Source organism: Mustela nivalis (genome assembly GCF_964662115.1).
Source record: "Mustela nivalis genome assembly, chromosome: 5".
Lineage (NCBI taxonomy): Eukaryota > Metazoa > Chordata > Mammalia > Carnivora > Mustelidae > Mustela > Mustela nivalis.
The window spans coordinates 69,088,047-69,112,280 of NC_139024.1; the positions used below are offsets into that span (position 1 = coordinate 69,088,047).

Consider the following 24,234-nt stretch of genomic DNA (forward strand, 5'->3'; position numbering starts at 1 on the left):
AAGAAACAGTCCTACATTCAATTGTAGTAACAAACTAAATCTACTAATTTTAAACAGAAGCCACAAAATATGCTAATAAAGTACCATATATATTTTAAACCCACGTCTGAATACATTTCTAGCCCACTTCCATCTGTTCTTAGTAAACTGGTACTCCAGAAATGGAAACCAATTTTAATAGTCTGGATCAGAGTTTGTGGGTTGAACTCCTGCCCCCCCCCCCACTTACTAGCTGTGAGATCATAGATTAGTCACATGAACTCTCTTTACTTCAGTTTCCTCCTCTATAATTTGAGAATAATGATAATAATAGGTACCTCACAGGGTCATTTTTGAGTGAGTTAATACATGTACACTCTTAGACGACTTCCTGGTACAAACTTAGCACTATCATTAGGTATTATAATTATCAGATATTACCCAAAGCAAAACAGAATTAGGGAGATAAATGTGTACCTGCATCATTTAGAAGACTCCAAAAAGAAACCAAGATGAAATATAACCTATCCATTGTTTTTCATCATCCAGGCCACTTGTACTCTCCATTAGTATGGACAATGAAGAACATTATTGAGCAGTTTTTAAAAAATTAAAGAAAACACTGAAAAATATTTCTAAAGCAAAACAGCCATTTCTTAAAGATAAAATCACAGGCTAATTCTAAATAAGTTCCCAGTATCCTTCGTTTTATATCCCATTGTCCAAATCAGGACACAGGGTTAACCCCATCCAGCACTGGAAGCTGGAATAGTGAGTTATCAACCTAACCCTATGAGGGAAAAGTAATCTGCGAAAGGAAAAGGATGAGGAACAGCTGACGGCAAGGCAACCGGTACTGTCTGCTTCAGTCCTGTAGAGGCAGCACTAGACAGCGAAAAGAGCAATGACCCAAAGCATCCTTCCATCAAATCACATTTCTCTACCTGAGAACTTAGAAAGTTTCCCAATCCTTAGAGAACAGTTTATTCTAGGTCTGAGGCATAAAATCTACCAGAAGAGTCTGGATCTTCAAAGACTTCCGGCACCATGTGAATCTGAAAGTCCCCTCACTGGCCAAAGATGGCAAAATTTCAGCATCAAATAGAATAATAACTTCAATGGTGTGAGAGACATCAACTATGCTTAAATCCTTCAGTTCATTATAATACTCAAAGGAAAAGTTAAAGCCAAAATTCACAGGTCATCTTTGGATTAGTCTAAAGAACTATTATTTTATGAATTTGGTGATAAAAGAAAAAAACATCAAGCATTTATCCTGCCTTCCCTTGATAGCAAAGCTGCATACAGGCAATCAAACAGGTAACAAAGGCAAAGTTCTTTTTTATAGAAATTTTCAGCTAAAAATGCAAAAAGACAAGAGTTATAACATCACCATTTTGAAACCCTTCACAGAGCAATGGATCAGTCCAAAGGGTATCAATGGATAATCCATTAAATAGAAAGCTGATGGGGAATTTTAGTAATGGATACATCAAGTAACAAGAAGGAAGCCACTGATAAATCTTAACATCACAAAAAGGCAAGACAACCAAACACCATATGCTTCCTGATGTCACACAATAGGAGATTCAAGGCATTTTTACAGCTCTCTTGCCAAATTCCAAAAGTTAGCCAAGATTCTTTAATCTACCAATTTACTTAACTATAAAGGACAGAGAGATGGAAAAAAAAACTGAAGAGATTTGTCAATCAAATATAATGCATAGGTTTTATTTCCTAATTCAAAAGAGTTTTTAAAAAATTATGTCACAGAGAAATGTGAATACTGACAGCATATTTGATGACATTAGCATTTACTCTTATTTTCTGTCATGGGAAGGATATTTTGGATATGCTCTTTTTAAAAAGATCCCTTATCTTTTAAAGTCACATACTAAAGTATTTACAGAGAAAATATATCTGGAATATACTTCGAAATAATCCAGTGAGGAAGAGTGACAAAGAGATGAGGTTCAGTCTACTATTCTACTTTTGAATAAGCTTGAAAGTTTCCATAATAAAGTATTTTTTAAAAAACAAAAACAAAAATGGGGCACCTGGGTGGTTCAGTGGGTTAAAGCCTCTGCCTTCGGCTCAGGTCATGATCCCAGGGGCCTGGGATTGAGCCCCGAGTCGGGGGGGAGGGTCTCTGCTCAGCGGGGAGACTGCTTCCTCCTCTCTCTGCCTACTTGTGATCTCTGTCTGTCCAATAAATGGCTAAAATCTTTTATAAATAAATAAATAAATGAATGAATAAAATAAAAAACATAAACAAAAACTAGGGGCAGGGACAGGGGTAGGACAGTTAGATAATCTCTATCTAGAGTCTCTCCTAGCTAGTTTTCTGTCTTCTGTGATAAAGGTAGTAATTTAACACCTGTACCAATTAGGATATTTCATGGTGAAATTAGATTTTAAAAATGGTATCAGTTAGAAGAGCATGTGACTCCTGATCGTAGGGTCATGGGTTGAAGTCCTATGTTGGCTGTACAGATTACTCAAATAAATAAATAAATAAATAACCTGAAGAAGAGGAAGAGAAAGAAAAAGAAGAGTGTCCAAATTAGTAATACGCCTGATTTTATCACCTGTAGTTCATTTCAAAATTAATATAGTAGAAAAAGACCTATAGTCTAGTTTTTCTTTTTTCAAACTGCTAGTATCAACCCACTAGTGGGTTATAAAATCAACTTAGAATATCATCTAAAAGCACTTTTTAAAACCAGGAATGAGGGGCGCCTGGGTGGCTCAGTGGGTTAAGCGTCACTTTCGGCTCAGGTCATGATCTCAGGGTCCTGGGATCGAGCCCCCCATCGGGCTCTCTGCTTGACAGGGAGTTTGCTTCCTCCTCTCTCTCTGCCTACTTGTGATCTCTGTCTGTCAAATAAATAAGTAAAATCTTCATAAAAATAAATAAATAAATAAATGAAATAAAACCACAAATGGAATGGAATGAAATGAAATGGAATAGGGTGGGGCAGAAGGGAATGAACTGGAATAAAATGGAGAACGTAAGAGAATACCACGGAGTAGGATAGAATACAAGTAGTATAGACAGTACATTGCTAATGTCAGATAAAAGTACTGTTCCATGAAGTTCAAGGTTTCTGCATACACGTGTGTACTGGGTGGCAATGTAAAATGTATCCTTAGTGTGAAATAAGACACAATCATTTCTGCTGTGTTTTACTCAATATAAACAGACTTTAAAACATGGTATTTAAGAGACCACAAGGCTTTTAGCATTTTTAAGTTGTTTTATATGTTATCTATTTAAAATTAAAATGTTCTTCCTGTAACAACTTGTTTTTGCCATTTCAAACATTCCATAAGTCCATTTTACAGACATCCAGAGAAGGAAAATCAATCTTGGAAGATAATAGTTATATTAAATACTCTTAACAATTTTCATAATGGGGCACTTGGGTGGCTCAGTCCATTGAGCTCTGCATGGGGCTCAGGTCATGATCCCAGGGTCCTGGGATTGAGCCCCTGCTCCACAGGGAGTGTGCCTCTCCCTCTCCTGCTTCCCCTGTTTATACTTTCAAATTAATTTATTTGTTAATTAATTTTTAAAAACAACTCTGGTATCATGAGAATGAAATAGTGTAAAATCCCAATTCAAAATACAACCTCTTAAAAACAAACAAATCTCTTGGTAAAAATAAAGATATAGAGGGATTTTCTAAATTCCCTTAGCTTTCTCTAATTTTATCCACAACTATTTAACTTTCTTTTCAATTGGATTAGCTAAAATTTTCTTTTGTGGGGTGCCTGGCTGGCTTAGTTGGTATAATTTGCTATTGTTCTTTTAATTTACTTTATATGAAGATAAATATGACCAAAGTATTCATACATATAAAAGTATTAAAGATCAGCAATCACAAAAATAAAACTAAGAATGCTTTGGCCATGTGCCCTGGATCTTTCACTGGATTAGAGCTCATAACCTCATCTCATAAATTTAGTTTATTACATTGTTAATTTTCATAATGATTTCAGTAACCATTTCAATGTGCTCTAATTAATCTGGTCTTGTCAATAAAGGCTACAGTTTTCTGATCCATGCATTTGTTTTTTTTATCCAAAGCACATGTCATTTTATGCAAATTATCCAATTTTTCCTTAAGTTTTATTACTTCAAAAAAACCCACAAGAATGAATTATGGGAGAAATTAATTAGGTAGTCCATCTGTTATTGTGGGCTGATTGTTTTCATATTTCCTCTTAGCCAAAAGGCTGGGAACAAACTAGATTCTTTGTTTTGATAATCTTCTCTTTTTCCCTTGTTCTGTAAACAATCAAAATCTTTGAAGTAATCATTCTTAAAACTCCTGAACTTGTGACTTAAAATATTACCTATCCATTTCATATCATTATATTCCCTTATAGCAAATTACTAAAACTTTCTTTAAAAGTTTTACCTCCCTCATTTTCTCTGAGGACTAAATAAGAAAATATAAAGCAGTCAGCAATATGCTGAAAGCATTCAATAATGTTATTATAAAATATTGCTCTCAAGATGAAAACTTGTTTAAGTATTCAACTTAGCAAGTACACTTAGGTAAAAAATTGGGGTAAGATTAATAGAAGTGTACATGTATTAACAAGTTGAATCCACTCAACTCCTGAAATAGCTATAATTTTACGCTAATTTTATAGACAATGAAACTGAGCTTAGACACTTGCTCAAAGGACACAATAAGAAAGTGAAGGAGGACGGTGCTGGGAAAACTAGACACCTACATGCAAAAGAATGAAATTGGACCACTTTCTCACACTATACACAAAAATAAACTCAACTGGACTAAAGACCTAAATGTAAGACCTGAAAACATAAAACTAAAAGAAAACATGGGCAGTAACCTCTTTGACACTGGCTTTAGCAACATTTTTCTAAATGCCTCCTCAGGCAAGGGAATCAAAAGCAAAAATAAACCACTGGGATCACAGCAAAAATAAAAAGCTTTCATAGAGCAAAGGAAACCATCAACAAACGAAAAAATCAACCCTCTAAATGGAAGAAGATACCCGCAAATGATATATCCAGTAAGGGGTTAATACCCAAAATATACAATGAACAACTCAAGACCAACAACAACAACAACAACAAAATTAAAACATGGGCAGAGGACCTGAAGAGACATTTTTCCAAGACAAAGAGGAGGTCAACAGACTTGAAACGATGCTCATGATCACTATCAGGTAACTATACATCAAAACAACAATGAGATATCACCTCACACCTGTCAGAAGGGTTAGAATCAAAATGGCAAAAAATAAGAAGTATTGGCAAGGATGTGGAGAAAAAGGATCCCTCGTGCACTGTTGGTAGGAATGTAGATTGGTGCAACCACTGTGTAAAAGAGTAGGGAGGCTCGTTAAAAATTTAAAAATAGAAATTCCATTCAATCCACATGCAGATACCAGAGGGTGTTTATCCAAAGAAAATGAAAATGCTAATACAAAAATATATGCACCCCTATGTTTATAGCAGCATTATTTACAATAGCAAAGATATGAAAACAACCCAAGTGTCCATGGATAGCTGAATGGATAAAAAAGATGTTATACACACACACACATATGATGGAGTATTACTCAGCCCTATAAAAAATGAGATCTTGCCATGTACAACCACGTGGATGGACCTAGAGTATATTATGCTAAGTGAAATAAGTCAGACAGAGTTTTACTTACATGATTTTACTTATTTTACTTACATGCATAATGATTTTACTTACACGTATAAAAACGTAAAAAAACAAATGAACAAAGAAACAAAGGGAAAACAGACTCTTAAATACAGAGAACAAACTGATGCCTGCCAGAGGGGAGGGGAGGATGGGTGAAACAGATAAACATGATTAGGATGTACAAACTTCCAGTTATAAAATAAATAGATCATGGAGTTGAAAAGTACAGCATAGGAAACAGAGTCAAAATATTATAATTACGTTGTATGGTAACAGATGGTGACTACATGTACCATGATGAGCACAGAATAATGTACAGAATTGTTCAATCTGTATGTTGTACACATGAAAGTAATAAAATGTTGTATGTTAATTATAGTTCCAAAAAAATTTTTTAAGTCTGTTTATTTCTCTTTTTTTTCTAGATTTTATTTATTTATTTGACAGAGAGAGATCACAAGTAGGGAGAGAGGCAGGCAGAGAGAGAGGAAGGGAAGCAGGCCCTCCGCTGAGCAGAGAGCCCGATGCGGGACTCGATCCCAGGACCCTAAGATCATGACCCGAGCCGAAGGCAGTGGCTTAACCCACTGAGCCACCCAGGCACCCCTGTTTATTTCTTTAAGTAAGCTCTACACCCAACCTGGAGCTTGAACTCACAACCCTGAGATCAAGGGTCATATGCTCTTCCAACTGATCCAGCCAGATAACCCCAAAAAAACCTTTTTAAGAAAAAGTGTAAAACCCTACCAGTCTGACCCCACAGCCGTAGCTGTAACCACCACTGTCCAACACTATTAGGAATAACATTAGTGGACAAGATCCAAGAGGAATAAGTTTACCTACCTCTCTATTTACTGAATCAGTGAAGCTTACATGTTTAAAAACAAGTTTTTAAGCACATTTATAAACTCTAACTGTATTTTTTTCTTTTCCAGGTTTTTCTCTTTTTTTAATATTTTATTTATTTATTTGCGAGAGAGAGAGAGAGAGAGAGAATGAGAATGACAGAAAGAGAGCATGGGAGGGAAGAGGTCAGAGAGAGAAGCATACTCCCCACCGAGCAGGGAGCCCCATGTGGGACTCAATCTAGGGACTCCAGAATCATGACCTGAGCTAAAGGCAGTTGCTTAACCAACTGAGCCAGCCAGGCGCCCCCCACCATTTTTTTTCTTTTCAAATTTTTACTTATTTAACTCGTTAGTTAACACACAGTACAATTTGGCTTCCGGAATAGAATTCAGGAATTCATTACTTACATAGAACACCCAGTGCTCGTCGTAACAAGTACCCTCCTTAACATCCATCACCCATCTAGCCTATCCTCCACTCACCTCCCATCATCAATCCTCAGTTTGTTCTCTACAGTTAAGAGTCTCTGGGGCACCTAGGTGGCTCAGTCACTTAAGCGTCTGATTCAGTGTTAGCTCAGGTCCTGATCTCAGGGTCCTGGGATTAAGCCTCACTTGGGCTCCCTGCTCAGCTTCGAGTCTGCTAGTCCCTCTGTCCCTCTTCCTGCTTGTGTGCTCTCTCTGTCTCTCTCTCAAATAAATATTTTAAAAATTTGTCTCTTTTATGGTTTGCCTCCTTCTCTTTTTTCCTCTCCCATATGTTCATCTGTTTTGCTTCTTAAATTCCCCATATGAGTGGAATCATATTCATCTTCCTTTTTTAGAGATTTTATCTATTCATTTGACAGAGAGACACACTGTGAGAGAGGCAACACAAGCAGGGGAGTGTAGAAGGAGAAGCAGGGAGCCCAGTATTCATCTTTCTCTGACTTCTTTCTCTTAGCATAATACACTGTAGCTCCATCCACATCATTACAAATGGCAAGATTTCATTCTTTTTGATGGTTGAGTAATATTCCATTATATACATATATCTGTATATACATATATATACATATCACATCTTCTTTATCCATTCCATTCCATAACCATTCATAAGATGATGGACATTTGGACTCTTTCCACAGTTTGGCTAATTGTAATTTTTTTCATAAGAAGAACAAAAAATATTCATAAAATTTGAAAACTAGAGAAAGGAACAAAAATTACTCATAAACCCACTATATTAACACAACCACTATGAATTCTGGTGACAGGTCACATAAAGTATTTATGCAATTTTACACAAACACCCATACTTTTTTCCCCCACTTTTTCACTTTGTATTTTAGGTAGAAAATATTTCTTGTAGGATAGTTTTCAGAAAAATTCTTTTCATAACGTGATTTAAGGCACTAGTCTAACTGGTTCACTCACTTGCTAATCTTGGACATGTGGGGTATTTTTCCCAATATTTTTACTATTCTTTTAAAGATTTTATTTATTTATTTGACAGATAACACAAGGAGGTAGAGAGGCAGGCAGAGAGAGAGGAGGAAGCAGGCTTCCCACTGAGCAGAGAGCCCGATACGGGGCTCGATCCCAGGATCCTGAGATCATGACCTGAGCCGAAGACAGAGGCTTTAACCCAGTGAGCCACCCAAGTGCCCCTATCTTTACTATTTAAAAGACGCTGTGACACATATATTTATGAATAATTTTTTTTCTGGATGTAAGACTATGTTTTTACATTGGGAATCCCTGAGTGGGTCTATCCCACATCTGAACATTGCTGGAAACCCCAACAAACTCCATTCTAAACGGACTTAAAGAGTACATCGTCACAAACAATGTGGACATGACATTAAAATCACTGAGTATTGTTTTAAAAAGATACTGACAATCTGATAAGTTACAATCATATTTTAACATGGATCCTTTAATACTTCTGAGGTTGGATAACTCTACAAATATCTATGTACGGACTGATTTTGATCTTCTACCTCCTTTACCCAGCATCAAGAGAACCTGCTACACAGCAGATACTCAGTACATGCATGTTGAATGAAGTAATGTATTCATTGGGCTTTTCCAATTTTTTATTTGTTTTCCTGTGTGTGTATACACATGTGTTTAAAGGAAAAGATATAAAACCTTTGTATTGAGACAAATATTTGCCTTAAGCCCCTTCATAAAAATTTGGATTATATACTCCATGCTTCCCCAATCAGAGATGACATAGAATATAATTTACCTTTTTTTTTTTAAAGATTTTATTTATTTATTTGGCAGAGAGAGACACAGTGAGAGAGGGAACGCAAGCAGGAGGAGTGGGATAGGGAGAAGCAGGGTTCCTGCCAAGCAGGGACCCCGATGCAGGGCTTGATCCCAGGACCCTGAGATCATGACCAGAGCCGAAGGCAGAGGCTTAACCCACTGAGCCACCCAGGTGCCCTAATTTACCTTTCTTTAAGTTTATTTTATTTTATTAGTAATCTTTACACCCAACAAAGGGATCAGACCCATGACCCTGAGATCAGAGTCACATGCTCTTCTAACTGAGCCAGCCAGGCACCCCCAATTTATCCTTTATTAAAATCGATTCAGGAGGGGTGCCTGGCTGGCTCAGTAGGTAGAGCAAGCAACTCTTGATCTTGGGGGTCATGGACTCAAGCCCCATGTTGGGTATAGAGATTACATTAAAAAAAAAATTTTTTTTTTAATTTTAAAAAGCAGGGGCACTGGGGTAGTTCCATTGGTTAAGCATTCAACTCTTGATTTTAAACCTCAAGTCATTATCTCAGGGTTGTGAGTCTGAGCCCTGCATCAAGGACCACATTTAGCAGGAATCTGCTTGAGATAATCTTTCCCTTTCCTGCTGCCCCTCTCCCTACATTTACACGTGCACTCTCTCCCTCAAATAAATAAAAAAAAAGTTGAAACTGACTCTGGATAATCACTTACTATACCAGATATTGAGATTCAATCTTTATTTGATACATTTTTCTCTAAAAAAATCTTTCAGGGAAAGGTAGATTTCAGTTGAATAAAAAATTATATTAAAAAAAAGATATTTTAAAATATTTAAGAGTTAAAGTATTTTTTAAAATACAACTTAATGGTATTAGCTAATAAGTAAAAAAATAATAATCTTCCACATTTTTAAAATCTCCAATAATTACAAGGGTAGAATTCTATATGAGGTAAAATAAGAATTGTAACTATGATATAAGACTTGAATTCCACATATATGACTTAAAAAAAATCACTCAAATATTTTATTTTCTATCTTGATTTAAATGTGGCATGATCACTATTATCAAGACTATGATTCTCTGGAGAGAACTGAGTCAATTAAACTAAAGTTCTCCACAGATTTATTCTCCATGGAAAGCACACTAAGGTATTCCCACCAGCAGGAGAATGACTCTTCATTGTAGACTCTCATTCAATGTTCAGAGGCAAGACTAACAGCAAATCTAAGCATTTCTCTGGATGACTGGCTAGGTTTCTAACCAACTGACCAATGTCCCTTCCACCTTGTGAAGAGAACAGACCCATCCAGGCCAAGGTCAACAACTCATAAACATTACACTTTCCCCCAGAACATGTTCAACCTATTGAGCCAGAACATGTGGCTCAGGTTGTATGGCTTCTTCAATATTTCAAAGAGATTTTTTCATGCACAAATTAGGATATTTTATTTCCAGTGTGTCTATTTATATTCCAGCATATATAATTCTACATATTTAATTCAACATAATATTCTAATACATTTTATATTCTTTTTTTTTTTAAGTAGGCTCCATGCCCAGCAGGGAGTCCAATGCAGGGCTTGAACTCCCAACCTTGATATCAAGACCTGAGATTAAGAGTCAGATGTTTAACTGCATGAGCCACCCCAGGCACCCCAAAATACATTTTATATTCTAACAAATAATTCTATAAAATAGTCTCTCCTCAAAAACAAAACTAACAAAAAATGCAAAGACCCATTTCAACCAGCCAGACCACACCTAATAATGATGCAGCACCCACAATAAAGGTAACACAGTTGGCAACTAAGACACTAGGAACTAAGCATTTGGGGAGGAGTTTTCTTACTGGCAAGGCTTCTCCTTCCCACGACGTTCTTGTTAGCACGACTTTCCTCATCACTCTGCCAGCGTTTCTATCAGCAAGTATTTCTTGGCAGTTAACTCACAATTTCCACCCACCAAAGGAAACTGAAAGAACCAAAGGCAACAACCAGCAACTTGAGAATTTTAAGGTTGTTGTCTACCACAGTCCAGTAAATTGATTAATATTCCTTGTTACTAAATGTAAGAGAAAGCCACATTAAGTCCATTCAGGCCACAAACCAGTTCTCTTGTGTTTTGGATACAAACACTATATCTCTCTTAAGTTTAAAGGTTGACAACAAAACTCCCAGTTTTTGGAGTGCCTGGTGGCTCTGTGGGTTAAGCCTCTGCCTTCAGCTCAGGTTATGATCTCAGGGTCCTGGGATGGAGCCCCGTGTCAGGTTCTCTGTACAGGAGGGAACCTGCTTCCCCCTCTCTCTGCCTGCCTCTCCGCCTACTTGTGATCTCTCTCTCCGTCAAATAAATAAATAAAATCTTTAAAAAAAAAAAATCTCATTTCATAAAAACTAGTTAGTAGCTTCTAGTTGGCAAAAAATTTTAGTATTTGTTTCTCGTGTCTTAATAAATGTTATTGTAAAAATGAGTCAGAACAAGTTGTCCCCAAATAACTAAGAGATATATTTCAAAGCTTTTATAAATAGCATTTGTGCATTATTTTACAGTTTAATTGACCTCTTACACACATTACCTCCTCTCATCTGAGGTAAACAGGAGAAACAGGAGGAACTTACCCACAGGTTCACAGTTGAAAAGCCCAGCTCATACAGTTTAAGTGTCCAAGGTTACATGAGTAGAAAATGAAATAACCAAAACTCAGAACATAAGTTTTCTGTTTCTTTCATACCATACTGACTATAAGTTGGAGCTTGGAATTTGAAATCTATCTTCCCACAAAAATAATATTGTACATCGTGGTTTGGCGTCTAGACTAAAACACAAAGACCTCTTATTCACAAAGACTGAACTACTGGGGCGCCTGGGTGGCTCAATCGGTTAAGCGACTGTCTTTGGCTCAGGCCATGATCCTGGAATCCTAGGATCAGGTCCTGCATTGGGATCCTTGCTCAGGCCCCTCTCACACCGGCCCCTCTCACACTCCCGCTCTCACTCATTCTGTCTCTCAAATAAATAAATAAAATCTTAAAAAAAAAAAAAGACTGAACTATGGAAAAGTAGTATACCATACAGCGAGAAATGGATTTGTGCAGACTGACCTGAGCCAGACTTACTCCAGATAATACCTCTTTAATAATAAATATAACCTATACTACAGAGAAGAGATTCTATTTGTATACAGCGTTGGCCAATCTTCCCAATGTCCATCCTCTGAAGCAGCAGCTAGACCATTCAGAGGAGGAAAGGAGTACAGAGCCACAAACACACCCACTTCCTTCTTCCTGGTTGTAGTAGCCACTGTTTGTCCTCACCAGAGGAGTTATAATACAGCAGCTTCAGAAATAGTATTTGTTCCCGGGGATTCTTGGGGTAGCTTGTGGTCAGTCCCAATTAGAAGCGGTCTGTTCAAATAGATAAGCTCTGCATCAGGTATGTCAAGTTCCAAGTACATAGGGCTGGCACGGTGAACAAGTTTACCGCTTGTTTCGGCTTAACTTAAGAGCATTCCAATGGGAATGATTCAGATAGGAATGGGGCTCAGAGGCGGGAAGGTTGGATGGGAAAGGCTCATCATAGGCATGTAGTAAAAGTCTTCTTTATTTTACACTCAAATTAGAGAAAGTAATGAAATCAGAAAGAAGTGATTGTGTTTGATAGATATATTCATTTTATGCGCTCAAAATAAAAGAATCTTTACTTTTTTCATCATTCCATAGAAAATACAGAGGATTAGTTAAGTATAAGGACAGATAGTATAGAGGAAAGAACCTTGGAGAGTTCAGGCATTTATTCTTATCAAACCTCCAGGAAGGCTTCTAGGACACCCACCACCCCATATCCAGGCTAGATGCCTCTCTGATACATCCTCTCCCCATGGGAGCCCACAGCATCATATACAGCCTTTGTCTCCCAAGATCATAGCTGTTCAGAGGACTAATGAATCAGAAATCACAGATTCTGTAAGCAATTCTTTCCTTTAAAAAAAAATAGAGAGATTTTTTTGAGAGAGAGCACTTGCGTGCAAAGGGGGGTGCAGATGGAGCGGGACAGATTCTCAAGCCGACTCCACCCTGAGAGCTGACCCAAAGGGGGGGCTTGATCCCACAACCCTGAGATCATGACCTGAGCCAAAACCAGGAATCGAATGCAATCGCGTAAATTTACCTAATTAACTTCTTGAGTCTCATCTTTTTCTTAGAAATGAAGAGATAGAACTAATTTTTTTTTTTTCAAACGACCGCCAGGCTTTATTGTTCAAAATGCAAGCTAAACACTGAGAGTAAATGAGGATCCCAAAAAGATGGAGTTTAGATCCACGGAGGCAGGCGAGGGACCTGGAAGCCCAGCCAGTCCAGCCCCTTCTGCCACCTGGACTAGATGTTCCTTGTAAGACAGCACCCCACACTGGGGGAGACTGAACTAATCTCTTATGGCTCCTCCAGTTATAGAACCCAGTCAAGATAAAACTTTTTTCAAATCATATCAAGGTTCTTCCTAAAACTGCAAAGTAAGTGGCACAGAGCATACAGTCAGTAAACATTTGCAGAATACATTGGTGTTTTTCCCTGTTTTCTGTTCACAAGTAACCTGGATAATAGGCACATCAGTCTCACTTTCAGTACTTACTTCCACAATCGTCTTTAATGTCTATAGTGGCAAATGGCATGTCTATCAGAGAAGCCATAGCGTTAGCTTCAAATTCTTCTGACGTTTCCTTTTCTCTTGATACATTTTCATACTCACTGGAATTTATTCCTCCTTTATCAAAAAGAAAAATATATTATTTATTTTTTAAAATTATATCCTAAACTAAAACAAGTCAACTGAATTCAATATAAATTAACATCTGTAGTGAAATGATACTTCTATTCAAATATATTATAAAGCTATATAAACATTATTTATACCATATTCTACATTTCTATAATGTATTTTTATGTTAAACAGCTTTAATAATTTTCTGAATCACAGTATTCAACTTGGGATTAGATGAACACTGAGTTAATCAACAATCCCTAAGAATTTTTATAACTGTATTTTGTTAACTCTAAAACTATTACTTTTATCCACATACTTTTAAAAAACAAATCCACAAAGTTTTGTCAATCTCCTTTACATTTTTAACAATATCACATATATGTTTTCATTTGTACAAGTTCTGACCTTTATTTTTTTCAATAAAGATTTTTAAATTTCTTCTCTCCATTATTAATATTGGAAATTCATGACTCTAATTATGCATGGTTCTAAATATGCTTTCCTAGAAAGTCAATGATTAAAAAGCAAAAGATTTTACAGTTTCCCTGACAGCCTTCCTAAGGACGTTTGCTAATATTAAAGTGATATTTCAAATTTGGCCTTTGTTTTCTAGTTATGGGTGGAACAGTCACATACCTTGGGTGGAGGTTAAGGTAACAAGGGTGTCTTTTAAACTGATAAAATTAATTACTAAATGTATCAGTAGGTGGTCGTCCCAGTACCATTATTTTCCATGCTTTTATTGAAAGAACATAATTGTTGTCTAAACTAGGACTGAACAAAATCTTGGGATAATTGTATAATTTTTACTCTATGTATTTACTAAGACTAATTTACCATTAAAGATATTAATGAAGTCATAAAATTCCTTCTGTTGTAACCCTCTATTTTCAAACATAATACCTAAAAATCACACTCCATTAAGAATATGGCTTACAACATAGTAACTATCATGAAAGAGTTAACATGTATATCAAAAAACCTAAATTTTTATTGCCTTTTGAATGATCTCACCTATTACACACACACACACACACACACACACACACACACACGCAAATACATTTTCTAGATAAAAGCAAGAAAAAAACAACAAAAAGATTTATATATCAATTAGTCATGTTCCATATTATAACAAACCAAAAGAGTAACAGTACATTCTTAATAATGATACTATTTATTTATCAAGTATGAGTGCCTGGCACATAAGTGTTCAACAAATATTAGTTTACTATAAGACTAGTCACAGAATTACAACTATTTGAAATATGTGAGAACAAGTAAATGTTTCTATTTTTATGTTTGCACTGAAAAATATAAATGCAGTTTATACCTAAACAAAAACTTTAATACATCAATATGTATCTTGTAACTTCAGGCACTTGTAGCTATTCATAAAGAATCAACACTGACCTTTATGACCTTTCGAAGCTTACACCTTTATGAAGCTTACATTTGAAAAGGTAGCAACAAAGAATATTTAGCCAGTTAAATACACAAAGCTTAATAAAAATCAGAAAATAAAATAAACCCAACTTCTGTTTTTCTCTATTATATTCTTAATCTAAGAACTTATTACTTATTAAGTGCTTAAGATTTAATGCACAGCATGGTTACTGTAATTAATACTGCACTATACACCTGAAACATGCTGAGAAAGTAGACCTTAAGCATTCTCACAAAAAAAAAGTAACTATGAGGTGATGGATGTTAACTAACTGTGATAATCATCTCACAGCATATACTTATATAAAATCATCGCACTGTATACTTTAAATATATGCACTTATATTTGTCAATTGCATCTCAATAAAACTGGAGGGAAAAAAAGAACTCAGTGATACGAAACTGGCCCATTACCACCGACATTTCAATTGGAGCTCTAAAGTCCCTGTGCCCCTCGGGAACATACTGGGCTCTTGGCAATACATGGAATGGCCTATGAGGCTGACTTCTGTGAAGGCAAAAGGGAGACCTGAATGGCATGATGAATTAAATTTTGTCATTTTTTAAATGAAAAAAAGTTATTAAAATACTTTTAGTTTATCTTGAGCTCCATTAACCCATAGTTAGAGAACAAGTGCTAGGTGGGTCACTCTGGTTATGCCAAAAGCAGAATCAATGAAGGGGCAATGATCATTGGTGACAACAGTGGCATCAGGATAATGAAGCAAGGCAAGATGGCTGTTTAACAGAAAGGGTTTGGTGCCAGAAATTAAGAGGCAGATATGTTAGTGCTGTGTACTGCACCACACCTCACCAACTGTGATCCCAGGCAATTCATATGAACTCTCCAGGCCCCACTCCCTATCTCCTCTCCTAGATGACATTGTTGTTCTAGCTGAAAAATTCTAAATCCTGGCTGCACTTTAGTATCATCTGGGGCTTTTTAAAATTACCAATGTCTGGGTCCCACTCCAAGTCAACCAAATTGGAATCTCTGGAGATCAGGGCAGCTACTGGTATTTTCTTAAAGCCTCTCAAGGTGATTCTAATGCACAAAGGAAGTCTGAAAATCAATGCTCCCAAAGATCCCTTTTCATGTCTTCCATATCTTGATTCTTCACCAGACCAAGAGATTATGTTAACAGTTGAGAATAATCAACTTAAAAGTAAAAACTCAGATCGAATGTTTCTTGCTAGGGAAAACTTTCCTGATCCCCAGCTCAGAGTGAAGTGAGGTAATCCCATCTCCTTCCCAGGACCTAGTGCTTCCTCCAGTCACAGCACAAACACATCTTGCAGGTGTCCATTTGTCAGTCTTCTCCATCAGACACTAAGTTAAAGTGATCATATAGCTTACCACCCAATCTGGGACACTTCTCAAGGGGAAAGGGGGCCTTTCATAATCACTCCCCCACTGATAAGTATGGTCCCCCATTCTAAGCTCCTTAAGTGCCACGTCTTATCTTCATTTGGTTCCATGCCTAGTAGCGTTCAGCTCCCAGGTGGTGATCAATACATTTGCACTGAATAAGCACACATTTGAGAGTGGTTAATAATCACTCAAGTTACACTGCAGTACAGCTATTTTAAACCCAAGAAAAACTAATTCCTGGCGTTTTAAATGGCAACTTCAGTACATCACAGATTCTCATGTTCACAGGATGATGAAGATAAGGTACTACTATTCCATTTGACATAAAAAGTTAAAAGTGAGTTGTACTAGTACTTGCTCAATATCATTCTCCCTCTTGTGAAATAAAACATTTGTAAATTTTGAATACAATGTTATGTCAAAATCAACAGTCTAGAACTTGAAATACAAATTTTGTTCCATGAAACTACAGAATAATAGAAATAATTTTTATAGATATGAATTATTAACTCAGAAAAAAAAGAGAATGCCACTTCAAAATAACTCTTCAAAAAAATTGCTGGTCATTCTCCAGAGCAATGTTTCTCAACAGAGTTCAAATCTGGAAGCCTTCCTCCAGGTCTCTAAACTCCAATGTTTGGGCAAAGGTGACAGACACAACTTAAAGACATCTATCATAATTACACTTTCTTTCTACAAAAGCTGGAAGTATTTTGCTTTTGAAAAACTGCCTTTAATAACTTACTCTTAAATAAAGCATTTAAACCATAAAATGGTCATATTGAGTACTTAAAATGTGGTCTAACTATAGTCAAAATAAAATTCCATCTTTTGCACAACTCCCAATAAAACAACAGCTAACACCTGAGCATGTAGTAACAATGGGCAGAGCTGGAAGCACTTTATAGATAATGATTCATTTAATCCATACAACCATGCTATCAGGGAGGTACTATTAACTTACTGTTTTGACAGACTAGCCAAAGTAACTTGCCCAAGGTTATAACTAAGTTTGGGTCTGAAATTTGCATCCTGTCACTCAACTGTCTTAACTTCTTTTTCTGGCAACACATCCCACTGCCTCTCAACATACGTAGTTTATGAAGCATAAACTCAGGGAATCCTTTCAAAAAAAAAAAAAAAAACCACTGGAAATAGGTCAGGAGCTATGAAAATGTTCCTCTTACTAATATATCTGTATCTATCACATATGCTGACCTAGACTCACCACAGCTTTATTTAAGGTGCAACAACTTAAAGGCCCAATAACAGGGAAATAAATAAAGCATACTCACTCTGATGACAACTACAAATAATGGCTATGAAGACGGTGGCAACCAAAAACAGTTGATAACAAATGCTCACTTTTCAAAAAGCAAATACTGCGTATCTTCTGTCATTACAGTTATATAGACAAAGCCTAAAGGATATCAATTATTTCTGAATGCTGATGTAGCTGAACTCGATATATTTGTATTTTTCCTCGTTCTGCTATTCAAATATTTGAAATAGAATATTACTTTCATAAAAAGAATTAATGCATGCATTTAAAACATTATAAAAATGTACATTAAGTATACAGTCATATTCAAATATATGTGCACTTCAGCAAATGACTGTATTAAAGACAGGCCAACAGACCAGAAAAAAAGGACAGTTAGTTTGCCTTTTGTCACATAAAATGCAAATTTCCTATTTGGATAACAATTGTGACTTAAGCAAGACTCTTCTGTTCGCTCTACTAGGTATATCTGACAGGTGTATTCTCCAAGAACCAATGGAAAGGGTCACTACAACCCATGCTAGTGCGGGCTTAGCCACTAAAAACAGTAGCATCTCACATCTAGGTTAAGTGTTGAGCTCTGTGATAATCAACAAGTCAGCTTTGGTTTCCTCTTCGTAAAAAGAGAACAAAAAATACAATCCACTACTAGAAAGAAATGGACAAAATAAGTTAATACTGGGTGAAAAGCGACATAGGAAGGCAGTAAACTCCAAAAACATCTTAAAGTTTGCCAACCAAGTATGAGGAGGGAAAAAGACCTAGATAATGCTACCAGTATCCTGAACTCAAGGCCACACACGAAGCACAGAGCCAGGATGTGGGTCTCCTTCCTCCCAGATAATCCCACACCCACTCCCTACGCCCTCCCCACCCACCCACAAGTCTTAATCATTCGTTCCCATAATGACTGTACACATATTTCTATTCGTTAGCGGCTATCATGTCGTACATATCAACATTTTTTAGGCTCTCTTTGTATGCATTTATATTACAAAAAGTCTCGCAGATGAGCGTCTTTTCCCTAATTGGTTTTTTGGTCCCTTTCACCCCAAGCCTAACCCCTCACTAGCTCTACCCATATAGTTCCGTTCACAGTAATGCCGACCTAAGCTGGACATGAATTCTGGGCCCTCCTACAGATTTGGCGCCAGTTTAAAAGAGGTCATTTCCACACCTAGAATAAAATTCTAAATGAAACAGCGCGGTGGTTCAGACCTTTAAGGTCTGGGGCAGACCATGAAAACCGAGATTTTTCTGGGTTTCGTTGACCACACAAACACCACGGTGGAGGGGCCTTGAAACTAGAAGTGAAGGTCACAAGATCAGAAAGGGGGAAACAAAAGTGAAACTTGGGGCAGGTTTGCACCCCTCGCCTCCCGCCACACCAAAAGCGCGCGCGCCAGGACGCTGGGCTCCGGGCAGCCCCGAGCACGCCGCAATGCGCGGGGTTCCTCGGCGCGGCCCCGAGTCCCGCCGGCACGGACGGAGAGGACACCTCGAGCGCGCCGGGCGTGAGGTCGTGCGCCCCGCGCTGGGGAGTCGCCGGCGGGGCGGCGAGGCCCGGCCCTCCCCGAGGCCGAGCGCTGAGCGGGGAGGCCCAGGCCCCGGCTTCGGCCGCCCCACCCGGCCCGCTCGGCAGCCCGGGCTCACCGGCTCCGGGGCACTCCATGGCGGCGGCGCTAGCGGACTGCGCGTCTGGGCTGGCGGCGGCGGCGGCCAGGTGCTGCCGCCCGAAGCCCGGCGCTAAGCGGAGGCGGACACCGGGGCGGGGCCGCGGGCGCGCGGGCGGAGCGCGGGGGCGGGGAAGGGGGCGGTGGCCGCGGGGGGCGACCGAGGCTCGGGCCCCGGCGAGCCGGCCGGCGGAGGCGCCGAGCCCCCAGAGCCGCAGCGCCCGGGGGAGCTGCATGCTCAGACCTGGCGCCTGGGGGCGGCGGCGGCGGCGGAAGGGGCCGGCCGACTCGCGGGCGGTACCCGGATTGGGGCCTGCGACGCCAGCCCCGCGCGGGGAGGGCAGAGAGGACGCCGCGGAGAGCTGGGGGCGCCTTTCTGCCTCGCGGTGCACGGTAGCCGGCCGGTCTGCCGACCGGGAGGCCTCCTGCGGCCTTTGGCGGGCCTCTTATTTCCCGCCCCACGTTTAAGATGAGAGGGAGATTGGGACCTGCCTGCAAGCATCCACGGCTCGTGGTCTTCTAAGGATCCATGTCTAGTGCAAAGAGCTTTCAAAACAGGTCTGACGAGAAAATATTTGGAAAGAGCGAGATGTACAAGAAGGAGACCATGTCCATCTGTAGAATTAGACGTCTTATTTTGTTGTTGTTTTTAAAAAGTCAAATCGTGGGACGCCTGGGTGGCTCAGTTGGTTAAGCAGCTGCCTTCGGCTCAGGTCATGATCCCAGCGTCCTGGGATCGAGTCCCACATCGGGCTCCTTGCTCGGCAGGGAGCCTGCTTCTCCCTCTGCCTCTGCTTTCCACTCTGTCTGCCTGTGCTCACTTGCTCCTCTCTCTCTCTCTGATAAATAAATAAAATCTTTAAAAAAAAAAAAAAGTCAAATCATGGCAGAGTCTCGAATTTTTTTTTTTTAAGATTTTTTATTTATTCATTTGACAGACAGAGATCACAAGTAGGCAGAGGCAGGCAGAGAGAGAGAGAGAGGAGGAAGCAGGCTCCCTGCTGAGCAGAGAGCCCGATGCGGGACTCAATCCCAGGACCCTGAGATCATGACCTGAGCCGAAAGCAGCGGCTTAACCCACTGAGCCACCCAGGCGCGAGTCTCGAATTTTTAACAATGGTTTTATGCCCAGAAATGGAAACCAGCTAACTGGTCTTTGCAAATTAAAGCCCTGGTATGAGTAAAATGGGAGGGAAAACAACTTCCTTAATTTGGCGGGGGTGGGAGAGTGGGGGACTTGACCTTGCAACAGAATTCTACTGGACTTTTAAGTGCAAAGAAGCCATGCGGTAAGAAAAATAGGGTGCATCCCTCAAATTAACGTAGCCTATTTCGTGAAGACCACTGGACTGATCTTGACTGCGTTCTAGAATAGGAATGGAAGGGAAGACGACCTTGGCACAACCACAACAGTTGACATAAAGACCATATACAGGAAGTAATAAAGCTTGTTACTGTGATTCTAAGATGATTCTAACAAGTTGAGTATATGATTTGCGCACTCATAGCAATTATGGACTGATTAGAGAGATACAACGGATTCCCCTAACATTCGCTGCCCTGAGGTTGTGCAGGTGAATAAGATGTCTTTTTCTTAAGGAACTGGTCACCTAATAACTGAGAAACGATAGTATCTGCAATAAGTAACAAACTAAAAGCTAAAAAAGAATAAAAGAAAAAAAAAGGAAAGAACCCCACACCTATATTGAAGGGAATGGAATATGCTACCCCAAAATATGTCACTTGGACATTAAGATTTGGTGGAGCTGGAAACAATTGAGAAACAACACTGAAAGAATTCTACCCTCCACCTTTATGCTGAAAGCAGGGCATAAATTTCACTTTGTGAAGGTGACATAAATTTCTGTTTGTAAAGATGTTCCCCTCTTTGGGAAGAGGTAGACGTCCTATAAGCAGAGAAAAGTAACTCATTCCGGCATAATGAGCCTTACTAGATTTACCAGACATTTCCTAGTCACCACCTACCTGAAAGCAGAGGCAGTCTTTAGTATTTCCAAGTGCAGAGAGATTACTCAATGAATAGTTGTGAAATGAATGAAACTTTTATAGCATCGGATCTGTTCAAGTTCTCAGAATTGTCAAAAAGAAAGCAACACACTCAAATAAATTTAATAAAAAAGAAACAGTATCATAAGTAATAATGTCCTAAAGCTTCATGCCTGAGGCAAAAAACAGTTGACATGGACATTAACATATGAATGTCAATTGCTAAATGAACCTACCTTCTCTTGCCAGAACTCCAGCTCCTAGTGAAATACCTCCAAAATACATCTGGGATTCTAAATGGTGTCTGACATCACTAGTGAATCTTCCAGGCTGCCATCCATCCCTTTGCCTCGCTGAGCCTCTCCGGTTCAGTCTCCTTTCCAGGAAGCCTTCGGTCCTCATGAGACATCGGCTGATTGGTGTTTCACCTGGCCACATGGGTCGTCTCAGTCCTCAGGGTTACAATCTCTTGCAAATGAGTACACCAATTTTCCCCATGCTTTACAGTCTGCTTGGTGGTACAGAGACAGAGACAACAGACCCAAAATGGAGTCAGTTTTGCTAAGTGTCAACATCAGTAAACCAGCAGCACAACCAGGTTGACAATTTCAACCTCTCCCAGTAGTGTAATCTTAAACCAGTGAATCTGGAATTTCTTGGTCAGCACTAGTGAGGTAATCCACCTGACAGACATCTATCCCCCAAAGAAAGATAATGTAATCTGTCCTTTCCTTGTTCCTGCCCCCTTTAAACTATAAAAGTCTCACATTTTGTTCAGTTTTTCAGAGTCCTCCTTATTTGCTAGATGGTATGCTGCCCCTTTTCATGAACCATTGAATAAAGTCATTTTGATCTTTAAATGTATTTCAGTTGAATTTTGTTTTTTGACAACAAATAAGTGACACGGGAGATTATTTGGACCTCTGAAAGAGAATTCATTGAGCTAGCACGTTCCTTTTGTGAAAAACAAGACAACAGGCCCCAAACAGAGTCATTTATGTCAAGCCCCACATTTCCAAACCAAGACTTAATTATAGTTACAACTGTCCTAGAAATGGAATCTTAAACCAGTCAGGAGTCACCTGATCAACACTAGTTAAGGAATCTGCCTAATAAACCCCTTCCATCTCCTCAAGGAAAGTAACCTTGCAAGAATCCACACAGTTTTTGTTCCTAATACAACCTCCTTGTTCCCCATCCCTTCTGCTTATAACCATCTTTCATTTTGTACAACTCCCCACCCAGAGCTCCTTCCCCTTGGCTAGATTAGATGTGACCAGCTTCAAATCAATTTTTGCTCAAATAAACTCTTAAAAATTTAATATGCCTCAGCTTATCTTTTAACAGTGCACACACACTCAGCCTTATTCTTTCCAAGGACAATGTACAGCGCCGAGAGAACTGGATTGGAAGGGTTCAGGTTCAAGCTACAACAACACTCCTGGGCTCCCACCGCCCTCTGACCTTCAGGGCCTGCTGCTGAATTGGCTCATGCATCTGGCCAACTCCATAATCTATGGGAGGCCCTCTCTTCAGGTCCCTCGGTTCTCTTTTGTGCTGTGGTCTCATCCAAATGCATTTGTACCAAAATAGTTGTTGCTGTTTTCGTTTTTGTCCTAGAAGGTTCTTGGTCTTCCCAAGAAACTACACCTACAAATGGTTACCAGGGAAATGAAGTCACACAGTTCCACAAGACATGGCCAAACATCAGTAGAAAGTCAACTGCGGCCGTTGGTCATCCAGGGCAACTCAGGATGACATTTCATTTTGTAAGACGAATATGTGTTTAACAATAAAAATGTCTGCTTTTAAATTAATGTTTGAATATAATATTTGTTTAAAAAATAACTCTTCATTACATAAAACAGAATAATAAAGTGGGCGAATGTTTATTAAACAAGGTGACCATGTTTATTACATTAAAAAAAAAAAAATCACAGGGTGCCTGGGTGGCTCAGTTGGTTAAGCAGCTGCCTTCAGCTCAGGTCATGATCCCCAGAGTCCTGGGATCGACCCCCGCATCAGTCTCCCTGCTCAGCGGGGAGCCTGCTTCTCCCTGTCTGCCTGCTGCTCCGCCTGTTTGTACTCTCTCTAAAATAAAATCTAAAAAAGAAAAAAAAAAAATCACAACATCCATTAATAAATTTATTTCTGTAGCCAGTCACAATTAAAAGGTCTGAAAATCTTAAATGTCAAGAAGTAAACTTTTAAATTATTTTAAATATTTCTGACTTCAAATTCCTAATTTTTTTTTTTTAGATTTTATTTATTTATTTGACAGAGAGAGATAGCATAAACAAGGGGAACAGCAGGCAAAGGTAAAGGGAGAAGCAGGCTCTCTCCGGAGCAAGGAGCCCAATTCAGACCTTGATCCCAAGATCCCGGAATCATGACCCAAGCCGAAGGCAGATGCTTAATGAAGCCACCTATTTATGTTAGTAATTTGTGTTGTCTTATACAATTTTTAAATTCAGAAGAACTGGGGCGCCTGGGTGGCTCAGTGAGTTAAAGCCTCTGCCTTCGGCTCGGGTCATGATCCCAGGATCCTGGGATCGAGCCCCACATCCGGCTCTCTGCTCCGTGGAGAGCCTGTTTTCTCCTCTCTCTCTCTGCCTGCCTCTCTGCCTACTTGTGATCTTTCTGTCAAATAAATAAATAAAATCTTTAAAAAAAATTGTATTAAATTCAGAAGAACTCATGGAATAACATTTAAAGTTAACTATAATACATCGAGCAGAAGTGTATCTCTCTAGATATACATACACACCTACACGTGTGCACACACACGTGCTAAAGTATATACTTGATAAAAATAGAATGATATTGCATCTGGCTTTATAACCTGCTTTTTTCTTGCAATATATTGTGACTAACTTCTCAGTCATTACGTATCCTTTTATACCATAATTTCAGTGGTTGAAGATTAAATCTTTATA

At 38.9% G+C, this 24,234-nt stretch overlaps 1 protein-coding gene across 5 annotated transcripts in view; it reads right to left on the reverse strand.

The window, feature by feature from the left end:
* The window catches only part of AKAP7 (A-kinase anchoring protein 7), a 147,776-nt gene extending 127,815 nt beyond the window's left edge, over positions 1-19,961 (reverse strand). For 2 of the 5 annotated variants that reach the window (XM_082730938.1, XM_082730939.1), the window contains exons 1-2: positions 19,272-19,958; positions 13,387-13,518 (exon numbers count right to left, since the gene is read on the reverse strand). In XM_082730938.1, coding sequence (XP_082587064.1) covers positions 13,387-13,518; positions 19,272-19,527 — 388 coding nt within the window. In that variant the 5' untranslated portion in view covers positions 19,528-19,958. Of the gene's footprint in view, positions 1-13,386; positions 13,519-19,271 lie in introns of all 5 variants that reach the window. The other 3 variants (XM_082730936.1, XM_082730935.1, XM_082730937.1) reach the window with 3 other exon arrangements.
* Between the last annotated feature and the right edge of the window lie 4,273 nt (positions 19,962-24,234).